This window comes from Pseudonaja textilis, chromosome 14 (genome assembly GCF_049901715.1).
Source record: "Pseudonaja textilis isolate UNSWEBS1 chromosome 14, rPseTex1.2, whole genome shotgun sequence".
In the NCBI taxonomy this organism is placed as follows: domain Eukaryota; kingdom Metazoa; phylum Chordata; class Lepidosauria; order Squamata; family Elapidae; genus Pseudonaja; species Pseudonaja textilis.
Genome location: NC_142003.1, coordinates 14,257,972 through 14,277,515, shown reverse-complemented (window position 1 = coordinate 14,277,515; position 19,544 = coordinate 14,257,972). Strand labels below are relative to the sequence as shown.

Here is a 19,544-nt window from a genome sequence, read left to right as displayed (position 1 = left end):
AAAGGGCCCTGATCCCTTTCATTAGTTGCAGCTGGGAGTAAAGGATATTAGAAGGGTGTTTGCATACAGCACCTTGCTGGAAGCAAAGCGTGCATTATCTTTGTCGAGGCTTATTTGGGTTTGGTGTCTTCCCAACTGTGTGTGCTTCGATATCTTTTGGAAGTCTGCAATTTATTATCCTGGCCTGTCATGTTGATTACTTCAGCGTGGTTTGTGTTGGTTTTTTTTTTTTTATTTCTAATTTATCTCTACTTTGGGTTCCGACTGCATTTCTTCTCTTCGCAGACTGTTTTTGGAAGAGTTTGATCTCCAGCTGAGGATAACTGGACATTGGGGGCCAAGTTGGAGGCATTAAAGGGAATTTATCTATTTTTGTGACTGTTATTTTTGTGCCACGCCTCGTATTACCACACTATGCTTGAAATATCCATTCGGGAAATATCTTTCTTGAACCTGATTGGTCATGGGGGTCAGTGGTTGGTGGCAGTTAAGGGAGGGAAAAGCTGAACTTCGGGGATTTTGGCACATGATTCCGTCTATGCGTTGCTGCAATACAATTGACTTCTCATAAAATTATATCTTTCTCAACAAATGGAGCCAAGGACCGTTTCAAGTTAGAGGTTTAAGTGGTGGCAGGTCCGACACCCCCCCAAAGTGCTCAGAATTACCTTCTCGTTTGTCCGCTTCCAGAAGCATCCGAGGATAAACACGATGGCCACCGGCGGCTGCAGGTAAGAGCTGATGGTCTGGATGTAGATGAAGAGCTGCCCACCTTGGCTGGCCTGCACCAGCGGGATCCACAGAATGGAAATGATGACAAGGAGTAGAACAAACACCCTGTGGGATGGAGGAAGGAAGGCCTGGTCAGTTGGGTTTCATGGTCTTCTAACTGGGGATGAGCAGATCATGGCAGTGAGTGAAGGGCTTGATTTCGTTGTACGAGGTGCAATGACAATAAAGTAAACTAAGATCAGGAGCTTTGGAATGGCGGATTTGGACTGAGCACGGTTGGGAAAAGCGCTCTGGCCTTCGCAGAGCACAGCCCTTCTCTGCTGTTCATTAAAGGATCCCGAGCTTTATTCAGGCTTCTGGGTGAGGAAGAATTGTGTCAGTCCCGCCATCTTCACCACACCTTGCTTCGGCTGGCATCCTGCCATAAAACCAGTGGTGGGATTCAAAAAAATTTACTACCCGTTTTGTGGGCATGGCTGTTCGGACCCAAACCTTGTTCCAAGGAAACAAACATGAAACAGAGGTAACAGCAAAACCTTTTAATGATTCTTTACGAATTCCCTTCCTTCCCAATTAAAAAAGCTGTTTCAAACTAATTGTCTCTGATAAGAACCATCCTTGCCGAGGTGGTGCAAGGCTGCCAAGAACAACAGATAAAGTTGCCAAGAAATATTTCAAACACAAAAAGTCTCCAAACACAAACTAAGAAAGTCTGAACCTCCACAAGACTTGAGTGCAAAAATTTCTTTGCTTCCTGCAAAGAACTCTGGTTTCTCAGCTGGCTTTTTATCTCTTAAGGGAGGGGCCATTACCTTGCAGCCTTACTCCCGAGTCCCCCGTGTTACTGCAGATGCTCTTTCCTTCGAGCAGCTCTGCGCCCACATGCACTGGGCACAGGCTCCTCGGGATCCTCTTCCTCACTGCTGCCAGCCTCCACAATCTCCAAAGACAGCATTCCACTCCCTGAAGGTCCTGGCCCCATCCCTGCCTCACACGCAGGCCCCTCATCTGAGTCCTCACTCTCCAAGACCTCAGCCGCCTGCAACTGCTGCCAGCAAACCACAACAGTGTCAGGAGAAGGTCACTGCAAAATCCCATTCCCTCCCCACCCCACTAACCTGCTTTCCAGTTCTATTCTCCTGTGTAGGGCAACCAAAGGAGACCCAGCCAATCATCTGGGACTCAATGGGAGGCAGAGAAGAGATGGGGTTGGCGGGGCCAGTCAGAGGTGCCAGTGGCTGGTTCTCTAAACTACTCAAAATTTCCACTACCGGTTCTCCAGAACCGGTCAGAACCTGCTGAATCCCACCTCTGCATAAAACCCAGGGGGAGGGGAGAGGAGGAGGGGGAAATAGGGAATGAGCAAAGGGAGGAAAGGAGGGGATGTTAAGAGTGTCAGGAACCAAAAGTGTCGATCAAGGACAGACAGTGAGAGTGAAATGTAAAACTATTACATAAAGGTGCCAAACCTCAATGCCTTTTCCCAAACCCCTAAAACAAATCCAACTGGACACTGATGGACTGGTCAAGAGGGAGGGAATGAAAGACCAGGAAAAAAATGCAGAAATATTCAGATCCAGCTTTGCTTATCTTGTAACCCCCTTGAACTTAGTTAAAGTAAACCTTTCACTTCAACCATGGAGTCGAGGGTCTTTCTTTCCTGAGGACCAAGTTGGGACAGTCCTGACACGTGGTTTTACAGAACCCAGTTATGAACATGTAAGCTGAATCCCTGAAAAAGGTCAGGCTCCTTGAATGACCATCAGAGAGACGGGGTGTTGTGCACACGCACAAAGTCCAAAGCATTTCTTTCCAATGATCTTCGGAATAAGTTCAGGCCATATAGGTCTTATTTGTTCATCGGTTTGGCTAAAGCTTGACTCCTAGAATTAGAGTAGAATAGAGCTGGAAGGGACCCTGGAGGTCTTCTAGTCCACCCCCCTGCTCTGGCAAGAGAACCTATACTAATTCAGATAAGTGACTGTCTAGTCTCTTTTTAAAAGCCTCCAGTGATGGAGCGCCCACGGTTTCTGGAGGTAAGCTGTTCTGTTGGTTAATTGTCCTCACTGAATGAATGAATGAATTCTTTATTGGCAAAGTCTGGTTGGACACACAAGGAATTTGTCTCGGTGTAAATGCTCTCAGGGTACATAAAAGAAAAGATGCATTCGTCAAGAGTCGAGAATCATCATGTACAACACTTAATGATACTCATAGGGTACAATAAGAATAGGATAGGATAGGATAGGATAGGATAGGATAGAATAGAATAGAATAGAATAGAATAGAATAGAATAGAATAGAATAGAATAGAATAGAATAGAATAGGAATTCTTTATTGGCCAAGTGTGATTGGACACACAAGGAATTTCTCTTGGTGTAAATGCTCTCAGTGTACATAAAAGAAAAGATACATTCATCAAGAGTCAAGAATCATCAGGTACATCGCTTAATGATAGTCATAGGGTAGGATAAGAATAGAATAGAATAGAATAGAATAGAATAGAATAGAATAGAATAGAATAGAATAGAATAGAATAGAATAGAATAGAATAGAATTCTTTTTTATTGGCCAAGTGTGGCTGGACACACAAGGAATTTGTCTTGGTGCAAATGCTCTCAGGGTACATAAAAGAAAAGATACATTCGTCAAGAGTCAAGAATCATCAGGTACAACACTTAATGATACTCATAGGGTACAATAAGAATAGGATAGAATTAGAATAGAATAGAATAGAATAGAATAGAATAGAATAGAATAGAATAGAATAGAATAGAATAGAAATTCTTTATTGGCCAAGTGTGATTGGACACACAAGGAATTTCTCTTGGTGTAAATGCTCTCAGGGTACATAAAAGAAAAGATGCATTCGTCAAGAGTCAAGAATCATCAGGTACAACACTTAATGATACTCATAGGGTACAATAAGCAATCATACTAGGAAACAGTCTAAGGATACAAGCGACAAAGTTACAGTCATACAGTCACAAGTGGGAGGGGATGGGTGATCAGGAGTGATGGGAAGATTAATAGTGATAATAGTGCAGACTTTGTAAATAGTTGGACAGTTTCTAGAGAATTATTTGTTTAGCAGAATTATGGCGTTCGGGGAAAAACTGTCTTTGTTCTGTCTAGTTGTTCTGGTGTGCAGGGCTCTATAGTGTTGTTTTGAGGATAGGAGTTGAAACAGTTAGGAAGTTTCTCCTTAATTCCAGATTGCTTCTCCCTTTGATTAGTTCCCAACCGTTGTTTCTTCTCCTGCCCTCTGATACTCCTCAGAGTAGAGTACACCTGGGACTCTTGCTAGATGTGTCCCATGGGCTGGGAGGTCTTACCTGCCAACAATCATGAGCTCCCATTCAGAAGACAGAGGTCGAAGATGTCGCCAAAGATCCATGGTGAAAATGGTACTTGCACTGTTGAAGATGGATGTCAAAGAGGACATCAGCGCTGCGATCATGACCGACATCATAAGCCCTCTTAGTCCTAGAAGCAAAAAGAGGGGCTGTTGGTGAATCTGGATGAGAATATTCCTCACCAGCGTCCTCCTCAGGACATCCAAAGAAGCTTGCACTTCAGAACCAGAAGTGGTATTCAGCAGGTTCTGACTGGTTCTGGAGAACCAGTAGCAGAAATTTTGAGTAGTTCAGAGAACCAGCCACTGGCACCTCTGACTGGCCCTGCCAACCCCATCTCTTCTCTGCCTCCCATTGAGTCCCAGCTGATCGGCTGGGCCTTCTTTGGTTGCCCTGCACAGGAGAACGGAGCTGGAAAGCAGGTTAATGGGGTGGGGGAGGGAATGGGGATTTTACAGTATCCTTCCTCTGCCATGACCACCAAGCCATGCCCACAGAAACAGTAGTAAAAATTTTTTGAATCCCACCCCTGATCAGAACGTTCTTGCTATTTGCTAAGTCATAACTTGCTTTAAACTCCCCCAAAAAAGAAAAAAGAAAAAAAAAGAATAAAACCAGGAATTGTTTCAATGAACAAAGGGAAAAAAAATACCGAGGTTACTTTTCACAGAGGTATAGAATCACAGAAATATTAGTATTAGAATTATAATGAATTAAAATAAATTATTAGAATATGAATATTCTTTCTTGGCTTAGTGTGATTGGACACACAAGGGATTTGTCTCCGGTGCAGAAGCTCTCAGTGTACATACAAACAATAAAGTGATAGGTAAATAAAGTGACACACAGGTCACAAATCATGACACAAACAACAATTGATAAATCATAATATGTATTGTAGGAGTAGGTAGAGGGAAAGATGAAAGGTGACAAAGATGAAAAGAGGCTATTCCATCCAGTTTTATGTTATCTTGCAATTATTTTCTCCACCTTTAATCCAAGTAATTAATGAAAACAAATAGCACACCAGACCCTCCTGCTAGTGAAGGCAAAAATGCCTCGTGCCCCCAAAAGTCCTATTGCAGGCCTGCCAGCCCCTCTAGGCAGTAAGAAGCCCCCTTACCCAGTGGCAGAAGCTCGATGACGAGTTTAGGGTACGCAATATCCGAACATCCAGATGGATTGCCACAGATCTCTTTACAGGATTTGGGGTCAGCACAGGCCACTAGATCTGCAACAAAACAGAACCAAAACGAAGTTATGAAGGGTGAGAGAAAAGCTGGACAGTTTGAAAAAGTTTTTTTTTTTTTAAAGGATTAGAAAGCAGATTCAGGGCTGCCATTTTGGGATGAGAATGGACCCTGCCGGAGGGAAGCCTGGGGGTCCCAACTTCTACCTCGGGAAGCCTTCACATTTTCCCAGCTCAGCCCAGGTTGCGATAGAGACGGGTTAAGGCACCATAATCGGAGTTTGGTGCCATCCTTAGGTAAGCTGGTTAACTCAACAAGCTCATCAAGAAGAGACTGGACTGCCATCTGTCAGAAATGGTGTGGGGTCTCCTGCTTGGTCAGGGGGTTGGACTAGATCAGGGCTATCCAACTTTGGCAACTTTAAGCCTGGAGGACTTCAACTCCCAGAATCCCCCAGCCAGCTGGCTGGGGGATTCTGGGAGTTGAAATCCTCCAGGCTTAAAGTTGCCAAGTTTGGAGACTCCTGGACTAGATGACCAACAAGGTCCCTTCCAACTCCGTTAATCTGTAATCTGTAATTCCCAGAAGATTCTCACCTGAATTCTAATCTCGTACCTCAGTGTGGATGAAAATCCTGAACTGCCTCAAAAGATCAAAATGCTGAAATAATTTCTATATAGCTAAATCCCTGGCTACCTGGGATATCTACAAGCTAGAGTAATTTCCAAGGGGATAAAGGAAATCAAACTTTATTTCTAAATATGTAAAAAAAAATGTTAAAACACCTTTTATCTGTAAATATTAAACATTCAACCAAACTTCCCAGGTCACAGGATATAATAGGTACAACTAAGAGAACACGGCTTGAAGGATGAACAACTGCTGAAGTTTAAAGACCCACTTATATAATTTAAACAGAGAATCAAAAACATGAAATAAATGAGACTTCAAACACTACAGGAAAACAAAAACCATAAATTAAACCAATTCCTGGCTGCTTGCTTTATTCATTGCTACAGAAAGAACAGTTCTCTGAAGCAAAAAGTTCCTCTACTTCGGTTACCTGGGCTTATCTTTGATCTTAGATTCTAAACTTTAATCAGCATCTGAGAAGAAGATGTACTTTTCCCAGTCTCACTCCACAGATTCTGAGGGACTGCTTCTGCCTTCCACCTTTTGTTTTAAACCAGCCAGCCATTTCTATGTCCAGCGGAGGAAGGGTAGTATTTCTCTGGGTGTGTTGATAGTCTACCTGGGCACCTGGCAGGTGAGTTGCCTTCATCCATCATTCAAGCTCTCCTCAGGAGCACCCATACCTGGTTCACCACAGTGACCAAGTTTCCATGTCAGAATGTGAAAGATACACACAGGAGTATGGGTTGTTTATTTTTAAGATAGCTTTCTTCTATGAACCCAGCCATATATATATATATTCAGTTTGACCAAGCATGATATGTAAACTTAGTTACTTGGTTGGGTTCACACATTCAGCTATACTTTGCTCAACCTTAATTCCCTCTATATACATATATGTATTCCCCAGGGAATTAAGATTGAGCTAAGTATAGCCGAATGTGTGAACCCAACCAAGTAACTGAGTTTACATATCATGTTTGGTCAAACTGAATTGTACTTTGCTTAACCATAGTCTATTTTAAAAAAATAAAGTTTGCCTGAGTTTATTCAACACAATAATCATGACAAAAACAGTGAGTTCACATGGTCCCTTAGGCACAAATAAACAATCCACATCTTAGTTTTATACGTTGTGTGAACATAGAGAGGGACCATAATCACCAACAGATAAATAAGCAAAGAATGTAAACAGGCCAAATAAAAAAAACAAAACAGGATAACTATCACAACTGTGCACAGAGGAATAGAAAGAGGTTCATTTTCCAGAACAAATAATTCTATATTTTTTTAAAAAAAACATACAGAAAAGAAGAAGCATTTGAATTTTTTTTGAGAATTGCACTTCCCTTCATATCCTGGTTTGGTTCAGGTTTAGTCTCGGTGAACTGAGGAAGAAACAGACTAAGAAGACAGCCTTATTATGTGTTATCAAATAAAATGTTAAAACATTTAAATGGATATTTTAATAATTTATTAAATAGTAAAACTAGTGCATTAATAATTAAATAATAAAAACAGTGTATTAATAATTTATTAAATAATAATAGTATATTAATAATGCATTAAATAAAATATATTAATAACGCATCAAACAGAGTATATTGATTATTAAATAATAAATAATATATTGATAATAATTAAATAATAAATAGTAATATATTAATAATTATTAAATAATACTAAACAAGAGGCTGTCTTCTCAGGCTCTTTCTCAGTTCATCCAGACTGGGCTAGAACCAAACCAAATCAGCCTTCGAGGGAAAGCGTAATTCTCAAAAAAAAATAAAAAAATAAAAAACCCCAAATGCTTCTTCTTTTCCATGTGTTTTTTTTCCTTCCTGGGCCTCCCTGGTCGCTCTGACCTGGGAAGAGGATGCGGCTGATCATGCCAGGCAAGACCATCATGAAGAGGGGCAGGATCTTCAAGTAGGAGGCCAGCAGGGCACCACCCTTGGCGTGAGAGAGAGACTTCGCTGCCAGAGATCGTTGGACGATGACCTTCAAAGGAAAAGGAGATGTAAAGGGTTGGGGTTTTTTTTCCCCCCCTTCTTCACCTAGAACAGCCTCTCACATTACACCAGGCGAGTCTGCAAGGTGTAGTCCGATAAATTCAAGATGGAGGTCACAACGGTCCAAAGTTTCAAGCAGTTTATAAAAGCGCTTTGGCTTCCTTCGTTCTGGACTTGCAGATGCCTCCAAGTCCAGAACCTAGAAGGTAAATGAAGATGTACCCAAATGTCACCCCAACAAAGTAGACCATAGTAAAAAATACAAAAAAACAAGGGCAAGTAGCATTAGCAATAGCACTTAAACTTATATATCGCTTCACAGTGCTTTCCAGCCCTCTCTAAGCAGTATACAGAGTCAGCCTATTGACCCCAACAATCTGGCTCCTTTTTTACCCACCTGGGAAGGATGGAAGGCTGAGCCAACTTTGTACCAATGAGAATTGAACTGTAGCCTGCAATACTGCCTTCTAACTACATCTTCCTTCCTTTTCCTCATTGTCCTTCCTTCCTTCTCATTTTCCTTCCTTCCTTCCTTCCTTCCTTCCTTCCTTCCTTCCTTCCTTCCTTCCTTCCTTCCTTCCTTCCTTCGCAAGCAATAGCACTTAGACTTAAATATTACTTCACAGTGCTTTACAGTCCTCTCTAAGTGGTTTAGCAGGTTTTCCAACAATCTGGGTCCTCATTTTACTAACCTCGGAAGGATGGAAGGCTGAGCTGACCTTGAACCAGTCAGGATCGAACTACCGAACTACAGTCAGCCGGCAGGCAGCAGAAGTAGCCTGCAGAGTACTGCATTCTAACCACTGCACCACTGCGGCTCTTTTAGGATACTTTTATTGTAAAGCTCTAGGAACAGAATCTTGCACGTCTGAATGTCCTTGCCCCTCCCTTTATCTTTGTGTGAATTGGGGGTGGAGGAGGGCTTGTCTGAGAATTTTTCTCACATTGTTTTCCCTGCCAGGGACTTATGGCCATGTTATCTGACTGTTGCCTTGGAAGCAGCTCTTCCTCCTGTCTGTCAAGGCCATTCGCTCTTCCCTCTACTCCGTATAGACCAGTGATGGCTAACCTATGACACGCGTGTCACTCGTGACACGCCGAGGCACTTTGACTGACACGCCTGTTGGTGTGGGGAAAACCTGCACATTTAGAGGCTGCCTGTGCTCTGCTCCAATCCCTGCTCCCTGCTTGTTGCGTGGAGGCGTGGTGTCACCACTGCCGCAAGATCTTTGCAGCAGAGAACCAGTTTTAACCGCCATAAACTGAGGTTTGTCAGTTTCATTACCTCAGGAACGCTACAGGAGGAAAGGAGATCCGTGAGGTTCACAGCCCTGTAAGGTGGCCTTCCGATCCCCACCTCCTGCACCTGCAGCCCTGAGACCAGGGAGACGAGTTTCACAGCCCTGTGTGATCACCCCAGCCCAGTCCGTCATAAACCAAATTATTGATATTTCTTGAAGTGACACACGACCCAAGGAAGGCTACACTTTTTCCTGATTTTCGACACACCAAGCTGAAAAGGTTAGCCATCACTGGTATAGACAGTGGCTATTGAGATGCTGCATTCTGAAGGCAGACAATGTTGACCCTGAATGTAGGAAGCCTGGATTAAAGGCATGTAATCGGGAGAAGGGAGCGGGCGTCCTCCCCATCGGAAAGCTGCTCATTCAGAACATCCACTCAGGTTGGATCATGGTACCAACCATATCAGTATTTATTTATTTACCAACCTTATTTTCCAAAGCACCAGAAGTCAAGACAAGAAGCAATGGATGGGAGCTAACCAAAGAGAGAAGCGACCTAGAACTACGGAGAAATTTCCTGACAATCAGTCCGTGGGATGACTTCCCTTCAGAAGTTGTGGGTGCTCCATCACAACTCACACTTTTGAGAAGAGATTGAAAAACCATTTGTCTGAAATGGTATAAGGTCTCCTGCTTGAGCAGGGGGTTGGACTAGAAGACCTCCAAGGTCCCACTCCATTATTCTATGTTCTATTTATCTCACAAAATGTGACTCTGCAGGTTCACAAATATGAGTCATGAGTACAGGTAATTCCCAGTTGAAGGGATGAGTTCTATTTCCAAGGCCTGCCCTTAAGTCAAAGGTGTACGTAAGCCGGAACAATGTTATATAATACTGTATAAACAGCATTGTGCAATGAACTTGAACCACTGCATATTTAACTTGAATCGTTGTGTATTTGAATCAAATTTTGTAACAATAGGCTCCATTCTTAATCATGGGTCATCCAGAAATCGGGGCATTCTTAACCCAGGGACCTGCTGTATTACCATGACAGCACATGACTATGTGGGCGGATGGCTGAGTTGTTCTCATAATGCCAGACATTTCAGCTGCCACCCTTGGGAAGTGATCCAGAGGAAGTTGTGCAAACTTGCTTAAGCAGGCACTCCTGACCCTATTTAAAGCAGCCGCATCTTCTTCCATCCAATTCAATGTAGAGAAAAGTAAAGTCCTAGTGGACAGCCAGCTAAATAGGAGCCAGCCGTGTGCAGCGGCAGCCAGAAAAAGCCAGTGCAATCCTAAATTGCATTAACAGAGGGATACAATCGAGATCAAGGGAGGTACTAATACCACTCTATAAAGCCTTAGTAAGACCACACCTAGAGTACTCCATCCCATTTTGGTCACTACACTATAAAAAAGATGTTGAGACTGTAGAAAAAGTGCAGAGAAGAGCAACCAGGATGATTTTAGGGGACTGGAGGCTCAAACATACGATGAACTGGGCAGGGCTAGCCTAGTGAAGAGAAGGACCAGGGGAGACAGGATAGCAGTCTTCCAAGATTTGAGGGGCTGCCACAGAGAGGAGGAAGGGGTCAAGCTGTTTTCCAAGGCACCCGAAGGCCAGACAAGGAATAATGGATGGAAACTGGTGAAGGTTGAACTGATTCAACCTAGAAATAAGGAGGAATTTTCTGACAGTGAGAACAATCACCCAATGGAACAGCTTGCCCTTGGAAGTTGTGGGAGCTTCATCCCTGGAGACTTTCAAGAAGAGATTGGACCTCCATCTGTCAGAAATGGTGTAGGGTCTCCTGCTTGGGCACGGGTGTGTGTGGACTAGATGACCTACAAGGTCTCTTCCAACTCTGTAATCTAATCTAATCTAATCCAATCTAATCTAATCTAATCTAATCTAATCTAATCCATCCTCTGTGTGAGCCATGTTTCAACTTCTCCCTTAAAGCAATACTATTACTTCCTGGTACATGGTGGCAATCTCTCTTCTCTTAAAACTCTTCCTCTTTAGGACCCGCATTGGTTCAGTAGTTAAAGACACTGAGCTGGTCAACGGACAGCCTGGGTTCAAGATCCGAGTGCCATGCAAAGGGACGAGCTCCTGTTAATTGCCACAGCTCCTGTCCACCTAGCAGTTTCGAAAGCATGCAAATGCAAGTAGATCAATAGGTACCACTTCAGTGGGAAGGTGACCGGTTTTTGTGAGCCTTTGGCATATAGCCATGCTGTCTACATGACCACAAAAATGTCTTTGGACAGAGCTGGCTCCCTCAGCTAAGAAATGGAGATGAGCACCAGACCCTAGAGTCAGATACAACTGGACGTGGGAAACCATTATCTTTCAAAGCTCTTCCTCACCCAGAAGACAAACATAGCTGATAAGCTGAATTACCTGGTCAGTGCACCAGTACCACAAAGACGGGATGGTCATTCCCACTAGGATTCCTGGCCAGGGAAAGTCGGATGTGACAGGGTCCCGGAATATGTGGAAGGCATCCTCTCTTGGCAAGCCGCAGCTGGTGTTTCCATAGTGGTTGCTTGCAATGGCTTTGAAGTATCTGTTCTTCAGGTCCTCAAGGCCTCCGACTTTGGCAAAACCTAGAGAGGTTGAAACTGTTCTGACCAAGGATTCCTGAGACAGTAACAATCGCCCGCTGTTCCCAAAACCCTTTTTCTTTTATTTCAATGGCTGTGAATTAGATGCATTCACAGCCCGTAATGAGTCCCAAACAGTTGATGAGTAATCCAGCAGAAGTCCGCCACAGTCTTTCGGGATAAGGCTGATAAGCACACACCTTTATCTCCCTTGAAATGCTGCCAGTGACTAAATGAGTTGCACAAGGCCAAACAGAGCACGAAGTCAACACAGAGCTTCAGATTTTAAACTGACCAGAATGAACAAAGTTACTTCCTGCAAAGTCCCTTTGCTCCTCCTCTATGTCTTATGGGAGGGGTCAGTCACCTCCAAGCCTTACTCCCAAGTCGCCCCTTTTATCTTACTTGCTCTTGCCTTCTGGCAGGTCTGCGTACACGCGCACAGGGAACAGGCTCCCCTTGTTCCTCTGCCTCGCTGCTGCCAGATTGTGGAAGCTCCGGAGTCAGCACATAACTTCCAGATGGCCCTGGCTCCATCTCTGTATCTGACGCAGGACCATTGCCTGAGTCCTCTCCAGACTCCCAGACTGGCCCATGTTTCTCCCCACTGTCTAACTCTGCTGCCAGCTCCGCAGAGTGTTGGTGGACCACAACAGAAACAGACCAGTTCAGCTGCCTCCACAGACAGCAAGCTAAGGAACAGCAATTCTGAACACACACTCATACACCCCGCCACCCAAGAGGTGGTATTCAGCCGGTTCAGATGGTTCAGAATAGTTCTGAAGTACTGTTAGCAAAATGCTTGACTGTTTGGAGAGCCAGCCAATACCACCTCTAGCTGGCCCTATGCACCTGCACCTGCCGATACCTCTCCTATATTTCCTTGTTGTTTAGCTCAGCTGATTCGCGCAGCAGAGCAGATTGCCGTGCCTCAGCTGAGCTTCAAAACACTCCAAGCAGCTATCCAGCCTTGACTGAGGTCAGTATTTGAGCCCTGCATGTGCGCGCACGTAGAAATGGTAGGGAAAATTTTGGAAACCCACCACTCATACACACACACACACACACACACACACACACATAGAGTACTCACTGAAGCCCATTAGGGTGAGTGCGCCAGCCAACATGATAACCGTCTGCAGGGTGTCCGTGTAAATCACTGCTGCCAAGCCACCTGTAGAAAGCAGTAAGAGTTAGATCGGGGCCCAGTTTCTGCCCAAAAAGTCTTGGACTAGCCTCAAAAAAGCCCTTCCCTGAATATGGAAAGGTTTATTATTATTTTATCTGTTAAATCTGCATGTCCCCCATCTCACTATCAAGCGACTCTCAGTAACTAAAGTTAATTTTATACCTATCAGAAAATGGATGTTTTAATTCAGGTGTGATTTAAATGTGGCACTGGAATCCTGCAACTAATTTCGGTCACCACACTACAAAAAAGATGTTGAGATTTTGGAAAAAGTTCAGAGAAGAGCAGCTAAGATGATCATCAAAAGCCTGGAGACTAAACCATATGAAGAACAGTTGCAGGATTTACGTCTGGCTAGTCTAAAGAAAAGAGGAATTAGGGATGACATGATAGCAGGATCCCAGTATTTGAGGGGCTGCCCCAAAGAAGAGGGGGGTCAAATTATTCTCCAAAGCACCAGAAGGCAGAACAAGAAACAAGGGATGGAAACTGATTAAAGAGAGAAGCAACCTGGAATTAAAGAGAATTTTTTAAACAGTGAGGATAATCCAGTATGCCTAAGCATTGATACAGATTAACAGAGTTGGAAGGGTCCTTGTAGGTCAATTTACCAGTGGAACAGCTTGCATCCAGAAATCGTGGGTGCTCCATCACTGGAGGTTTTTAAGAAGAGTCTCCAGGGGTTTTCAAACTTGACAGCTTTAAGACTTGGGGACTTCAACTCCCAGGATTCCTCCTCTAGTCATGTTAGCTCAGGAATCCTGTGAGTTGAAGTCCACAAGTCTTAAACTTCCCAAGTTTGAAGACCCTTGCTCTAGACAGTCACTTCTCTGAAATGGTATAGGGTCTCCTGCTTGAGCAAGGGGCTGGACTAGAAGACCTCCAAGGTCCCTTCCAGCTCATTCTATTCTAATTCTAAATATTGGGAGGTTTCTTTGAAGGGTTGCCTATTTGTTTTTCTAACTAGAAATCCAAGTCAAAAATACCATGCATCTGATTATTTGCCTCTCACATACCTAGCCTACATTTGGTTTTGCTATTTTTAATACAACAAGACTTTCTCAACAGGGGAGATGCGCCAGTTGGAAAACAGCCCTTTTGGGAAGAGAAGAAACCATTTTACGGCACTGGCAGGGATGACAACATTGACGTTTTGATTCGAGAAAATACACCAATTAATATGAATGCTGATTTGAAAACCCTTCTCTGTGAAATAAAAAAGAAAGAAAGAAAAGAAATTGTGGCACCTCCTTTTGATGATTAGAAACATCGTAGATTATAGGAAAAATGAAACTGAGGTAACTTTAGAGTGAGTGGTTTAAATTTAAATTCATACTTCGGTCTGTTATAAAAGAAAACCAGAAGTCAATTCTTTTCTTTTTCTGTTTTTTTTCCCTGCACTTTTGGCTTTGCTCTTTATTCTCTGTCCTATCGCCATTATTAGTTTGTGTTTGTTTTTATATTTCTAGTTTAAACAGTCTAGTAAAGTTATCAAACAAGTGGGTTGCCTTTTGCATAGGCTGGAGGGGTTGTGTGTGTGTGTGTGATTTTTTTTGTGGGACCCACATCAGCTTTCAGAGGATTTGATTGAACTCTTGCTATCCTCTTCAAATGTCTTTTGGGGGATTGTGGAGCTCAGACAGCCTGGTAAGGAAGACGTCTCTGCCCTCCCCGTCAAGGCATTCAGTGATCTAGCTCAGGGGTCTCCAATCTTAGCAACTTTAAGACTCGTGGACTTCTTCAGCTTTGCTGGCTGAGGAATTCTGGGAGTTTAAACCCACAAGTCTTAAAGGTGCTAAGGTTGGAGAGCCCTGATCTAGCTAAGATCATAACTGGCTCTTTGCTTGCCTTCTCCCACGTGGTTTAATTTCCCCTGTTTTTCTCTTCCTTGTTAACAAGTAGTTCCCTGGGCAGTACACAAAAGCACTCAGCTGAATACCGCGTCTTTTTAACTTTTTTTTTTAAAAAAGTCTTTTCAAGTAGTTAAAAGAAAGAGGAAACTTTGAAGACATCATTTAACTGAAGTTCAAAGCAAAGGAAGATGAAAAGAGGTGGTATGTTCTAAAGAAAGCCAGAACACAGTAATCTTTTGCTTTGGAAATTTCAAGCTGTTCCTTCTCTGTAAGTCAACATATCTAAGACGCTGATATTTTCTTTTTTGCAAAGCACATCTGTGTATCCAAGTTATTATTATTATTTTTTACAAAACATGCAATGTTACCCCCCTCGCTATATTTTTTTTAGTTGGCAGTGGGGCAAAACAAGGTCTCAGAAAAAGCAACAAAAGTCAGGGCAGCACCTGAAGCCCCAAGAAGAACTGATGGTCACAAAGGAGAATTGAATCAATGCTTCAGGTATATTAGGGTGAGTCACCTATACACATGCTACATATTCATCATGTAGACTTCCACACCGGTGGCTAAATCTTCTAAGGCAAGGTTCTTCAAACTTGGGAAGTTTAAGACTTGCGGACTTCAACTCCCAGAATTCCTGAGCTAAGTTTGTCAAGTTTGAAGAGCCCTGGTATAAGGTCTCCAGCATTGTTGAACTAGAAGGCTTCTGAAGTCCCTTCTAGCCCTATGAGTCTACGTTCTATGCCAAGGGTCTTCAAACATGGCAAGTTTAAGACTTGCAGACTTCAACTCCCAGAATTCCTGAGTTAACATGACTGGAGGAGGAATTCTGGGAGTTGAAGTCCGCAAGTTTGAAGACCCCTGGTATAAGGGAACATGCTTTCTCTCCGTACCCTTGGGTCAAGCCCTCAACTACCTGAAGCTGGATGATAGGACACCAAACAATCCCAGCCATCCCCCGAAACTCCTTCCCCAGAGCTCAGGGTCCAGAAGTAACTGCAAAAGACCCACTCTTATGGTGTTAACATCTACCTGCCACAGTGTAAATTGCAGTGATGACCAGCAAACCAATGACTGCTATGTAGAGGTCCCAGTGCAAGGCCTGTTGGATGAAGAGAGCCCCAGCATACATGTCAACCTGCAAGAGAGAGAAGAAATGTCTAACGTTGAAATCTCGCTAACTATCTTGCCTGGGCTGACTCCAATTAGAAGACAGTTGGACAAATGTTGTGTTGTATTCCCTACACTAATGGTGGCACTTGGGTATATAGATCGATAGCAGTCTCTCTTAGAATCCAAGGGCTGGCCTGGAAGGGACCTCTGAGGTCTTCTAGTCAACCCCCCTCTCAAGGCAGGAGATCTTATTGCAACCCAAAGAAATGAATGTCCGATCTTTTTTTTGAAGGCCTCCAGTTGTGGAACACCCACAACTCCAAGTTGTTCCATTGATTAATTGTTCTCACTGTTAGGATATTTTTCCTTATTTCCAGGTTGGATCTCCCTCTCATGTGGCAACCCCATTGCTTCTTGTCCTGTCTCTGTCCTGCCAGGAGCACCGTGTGGTTGAAAGCAGATGTCCTTGTCTGCTATATGCCCTTTAATGACAATTTTCTCCAAAGGAAAATCGCTGCTTTTGGTCCTGCCCTAAGAGCCTGGTTAGGAAGAATTAGGTGGTCCAGGCCAAGGGCTTAAAGCAGGAATCCCCAAACTTGTGGGAGACTTGTGGACTTCAACTCCCAGAATTCTCCAGCCAGCATAGCTGAAGTCCACAAGTCTTAAAGTTGACAAGTTTGAAGACCTCTGGCTTAAAGCCTAAATAATTTCTCTTCTCAATTATTCTCTAAAAGGGTATGTTATATTTGATCTTTGTTTCAAGCACAGTAATTATAAATTGGCTGGTCAATATTTGAACTATTGATTGAGATGTCCTCCTTCTCTTTTTCTGCTTCAGTCTGGCTGTTGCAAATTATAAAGCTAAATATCTAAACATACCTTACATTTGAAAAGAGTATCATACTTCCTAGCACATATGTGCTAGTTGTTTACGGCTCTAGGAGGCAGTGCTCATCTCTGTTGCAAAGTCGAAGAGCCAGCGCTGTCCAAAGACGTCTCCGTGCTCATGTGGCCAGCATGACTAAACGCCGAAGGTGCACGGAACACTGTTACCTTCCCACCAAAGGGGTCCCTATTTTTCTACTTGCATTTTTTTAACATGCTTTCAGAGTGCTAGGTTGGCAGCAGTTGGGACAAGTAATGGAAGCTCACCCTGTTACGTGGCTCTAGGGATTCAAACCACTAAACTGCTGACCTTTCTGATCGACAAGCTCAGCGTCTTAGCTACTGAGCCACCATGTCCCGATAATACTTCCTATTAAAGGTAAAAGGTAAAGGAATCCCTGTGGATTTTGCTCCACTAGTTGTTGCCTACTCTAAGGGATAGTACTAATTTTCATTTGAAGACCATTGAGCCAGTGCTGTCCAAAGACATTTCCATGGTCATGTGGCCAGCATGATGTCACGGAGCACTGTTTCCTCCCCACCAAAGTGGTACCTATTAATCTACTTGCATTTGAATGTTTTCGAACTGCTAGATTGCCAGGAGCTATGGGGAGGATGGGCGCTCACCAGTGGTGGGATTCAATTATTTTTACTACCGGTTCTGTGGGCGTGGCTTGGTAGGCATGATGTGGCTGGGTGGGCATGGCAGGGGAAGGTTACTGCAAAATCCCATTCCCTCCCCACCCCGCTAACCTGCTTTCCAGCTCCGTTCTCCTATGCAGGGCAACCAAAGGAGACCCAGCCAATCAGCTGGGACTCAATGGGAGGCGGAGAATAGATGGGGTTGGCAGAGCCAGTCAGAGGTGGGATTTGCTGGTTCTCCAGAAGTACTCAAAATTTCTGCTACCGGTTCTCCAGAACCAGTCAGAATCCGCTGAATACCACCTCTGGAGTACATCCTTGTCACATGGCACCCAGATCTCAAACCTGGGCTGCTGGCTGACAAGCCCACTATCTTAACCACTGAGCCCCCATACCGCCCAAACTTCCTATGAAGCTTTTGAATACTTCTGAACTGATTGCCATTGTTACCAAATCTATACCATATTTCTATACTGATTGATTTAGGAGTGGCTTAAGCATTTGAGCCTGTTTTTTTTCTTTTACATCTCAACTAACATAGATTGACACAGAAAGTAAAACCAAGAAATGTTGAGATTCCTTGGTACATAAGTTGCAAACAATAAATTACAAGAAAAAAACGTCCACTTATTCAGTGTCCCATTATTTCCAAGCTGGAATTAAGAATGTGTGTGGGTGCATATTCAACAGTACAAAACCGGCACAAAATATTGCCATTGTTTGGATGAACAGAACAAGGCTAAATGGCTTTAGATGTTTCCTTTGAAGCTGATTGGAAATATCTTAAACCCTTAACTATGTGACTATAACATATAGTCAAAGTGGAGCAAAGCCACTGAAGAGAACTATTTGAGGACATGGCAGCTGTGCCCAGTGAACCATGTACAAAATTGGTCAAGCAGAACTAATAAAAAGCAGTTCAGAATTTTGTCACAGTCTTGGGGCAAATGTAACCACTCTGATTTGGGGGGGTAAAAATCTTTTGCCATCCTAGAGTAACCCAGCTCTCCCCCTTCAGTGGGTTTGTAGCTATTTTCTCTTTTCTGTAATGTGGTGACCAGTTTTATATCCCAGGTCACCACATTACACCCTCCCCCCCATCCCCCCAAATAATGATGAGGCTTTGGAAAAAGTGCAGAGAAAGAAGAACAACTAAGATGATTGAAAGCCTGGAGACTAAAACATGAAGAACAATTGCAGATATTGGGCATGGCTAGTCTAGAGAAAAGAAGGAGTAGGGGGGACATGACAGCAGTGTCTCAGTACTTGAGGGGCTCCCACAAAGAAAAGGGGGTCAAGCTATTCTCAAAAGCACCAGAGGGCAGGACAAGAAACAATGGGTGGAAACCAACCAAGATGAGAAGCAACTAAAACAAAGGAGAAACATCCTACTAGTAAGAAGAATCAACCAGTGGAGTGGCTGGTTGGGATGTTGTAGGTGGCTCCATCACTGGAGGTTTTTAAGAAGAGATTAGATAGCCATTTGTATGACATGGTTATAGGGCCTCCTGCCTGAGCAGGGAGTTGGACTAGATGACCTACAAGGTCCCTTCCAACTCTATTCTGAATTAAATTGAAAGCCCAGTTTGAAACGTCTGCATTCTCTTATCTGTCAAGAGTTGAAAACCTGGGGAAGACATTTTGGATAGGAACCAAATGTTGGGACTCCTACCTAACAACCCAACTGAAGTGGCATCTTTCCTGGGTGGGATTGAATGTCCTCTGTGGTTAATAAGTGACCAAAGCAAAAGGTTAGCCAGTTACTCATTAAATGTGAGTAGTCAAACAGAAGAGTAAATGACTAAACAAGGACACTAGCCCATCGTCTGTGCCCGCCTGCCCACACACACAACACGTTCCTTTAGTGTGGGCAATTCCTTCACCTTCCTCTCTCTCTCTCTCTCTCTGGGGAATAGATTTTCAAACAAGAACAAAACAAACAAATGGAAACCAGCACTGAAATATCAGCAAACAAATCAGATAAGGAGGGCAATTCTGGACCCAGGCCTAACAGAACTTGGAACAACTACTAAATATTAAAAAGTTTAACTCCAATGCTTTGTGATTCCACTTTAAT

General features: G+C 43.5%; 1 protein-coding gene across 3 annotated transcripts in view; it reads right to left on the bottom strand.

Moving 5' to 3' along the window:
- Nucleotides 1–19,544, bottom strand: part of SLC5A11 (solute carrier family 5 member 11) — a 43,883-nt gene that overhangs the window by 7,107 nt on the left and 17,232 nt on the right. For all 3 annotated transcript variants that reach the window (XM_026704089.2, XM_026704090.2, XM_087912625.1), the window contains exons 7-13: nucleotides 15,860–15,965; nucleotides 12,879–12,959; nucleotides 11,583–11,788; nucleotides 7,778–7,913; nucleotides 5,213–5,320; nucleotides 4,069–4,219; nucleotides 669–837 (exon numbers count right to left, since the gene is read on the bottom strand). In XM_026704089.2, coding sequence (XP_026559874.1) covers nucleotides 669–837; nucleotides 4,069–4,219; nucleotides 5,213–5,320; nucleotides 7,778–7,913; nucleotides 11,583–11,788; nucleotides 12,879–12,959; nucleotides 15,860–15,965 — 957 coding nt within the window. The remainder of the gene's footprint in view (nucleotides 1–668; nucleotides 838–4,068; nucleotides 4,220–5,212; nucleotides 5,321–7,777; nucleotides 7,914–11,582; nucleotides 11,789–12,878; nucleotides 12,960–15,859; nucleotides 15,966–19,544) is intronic.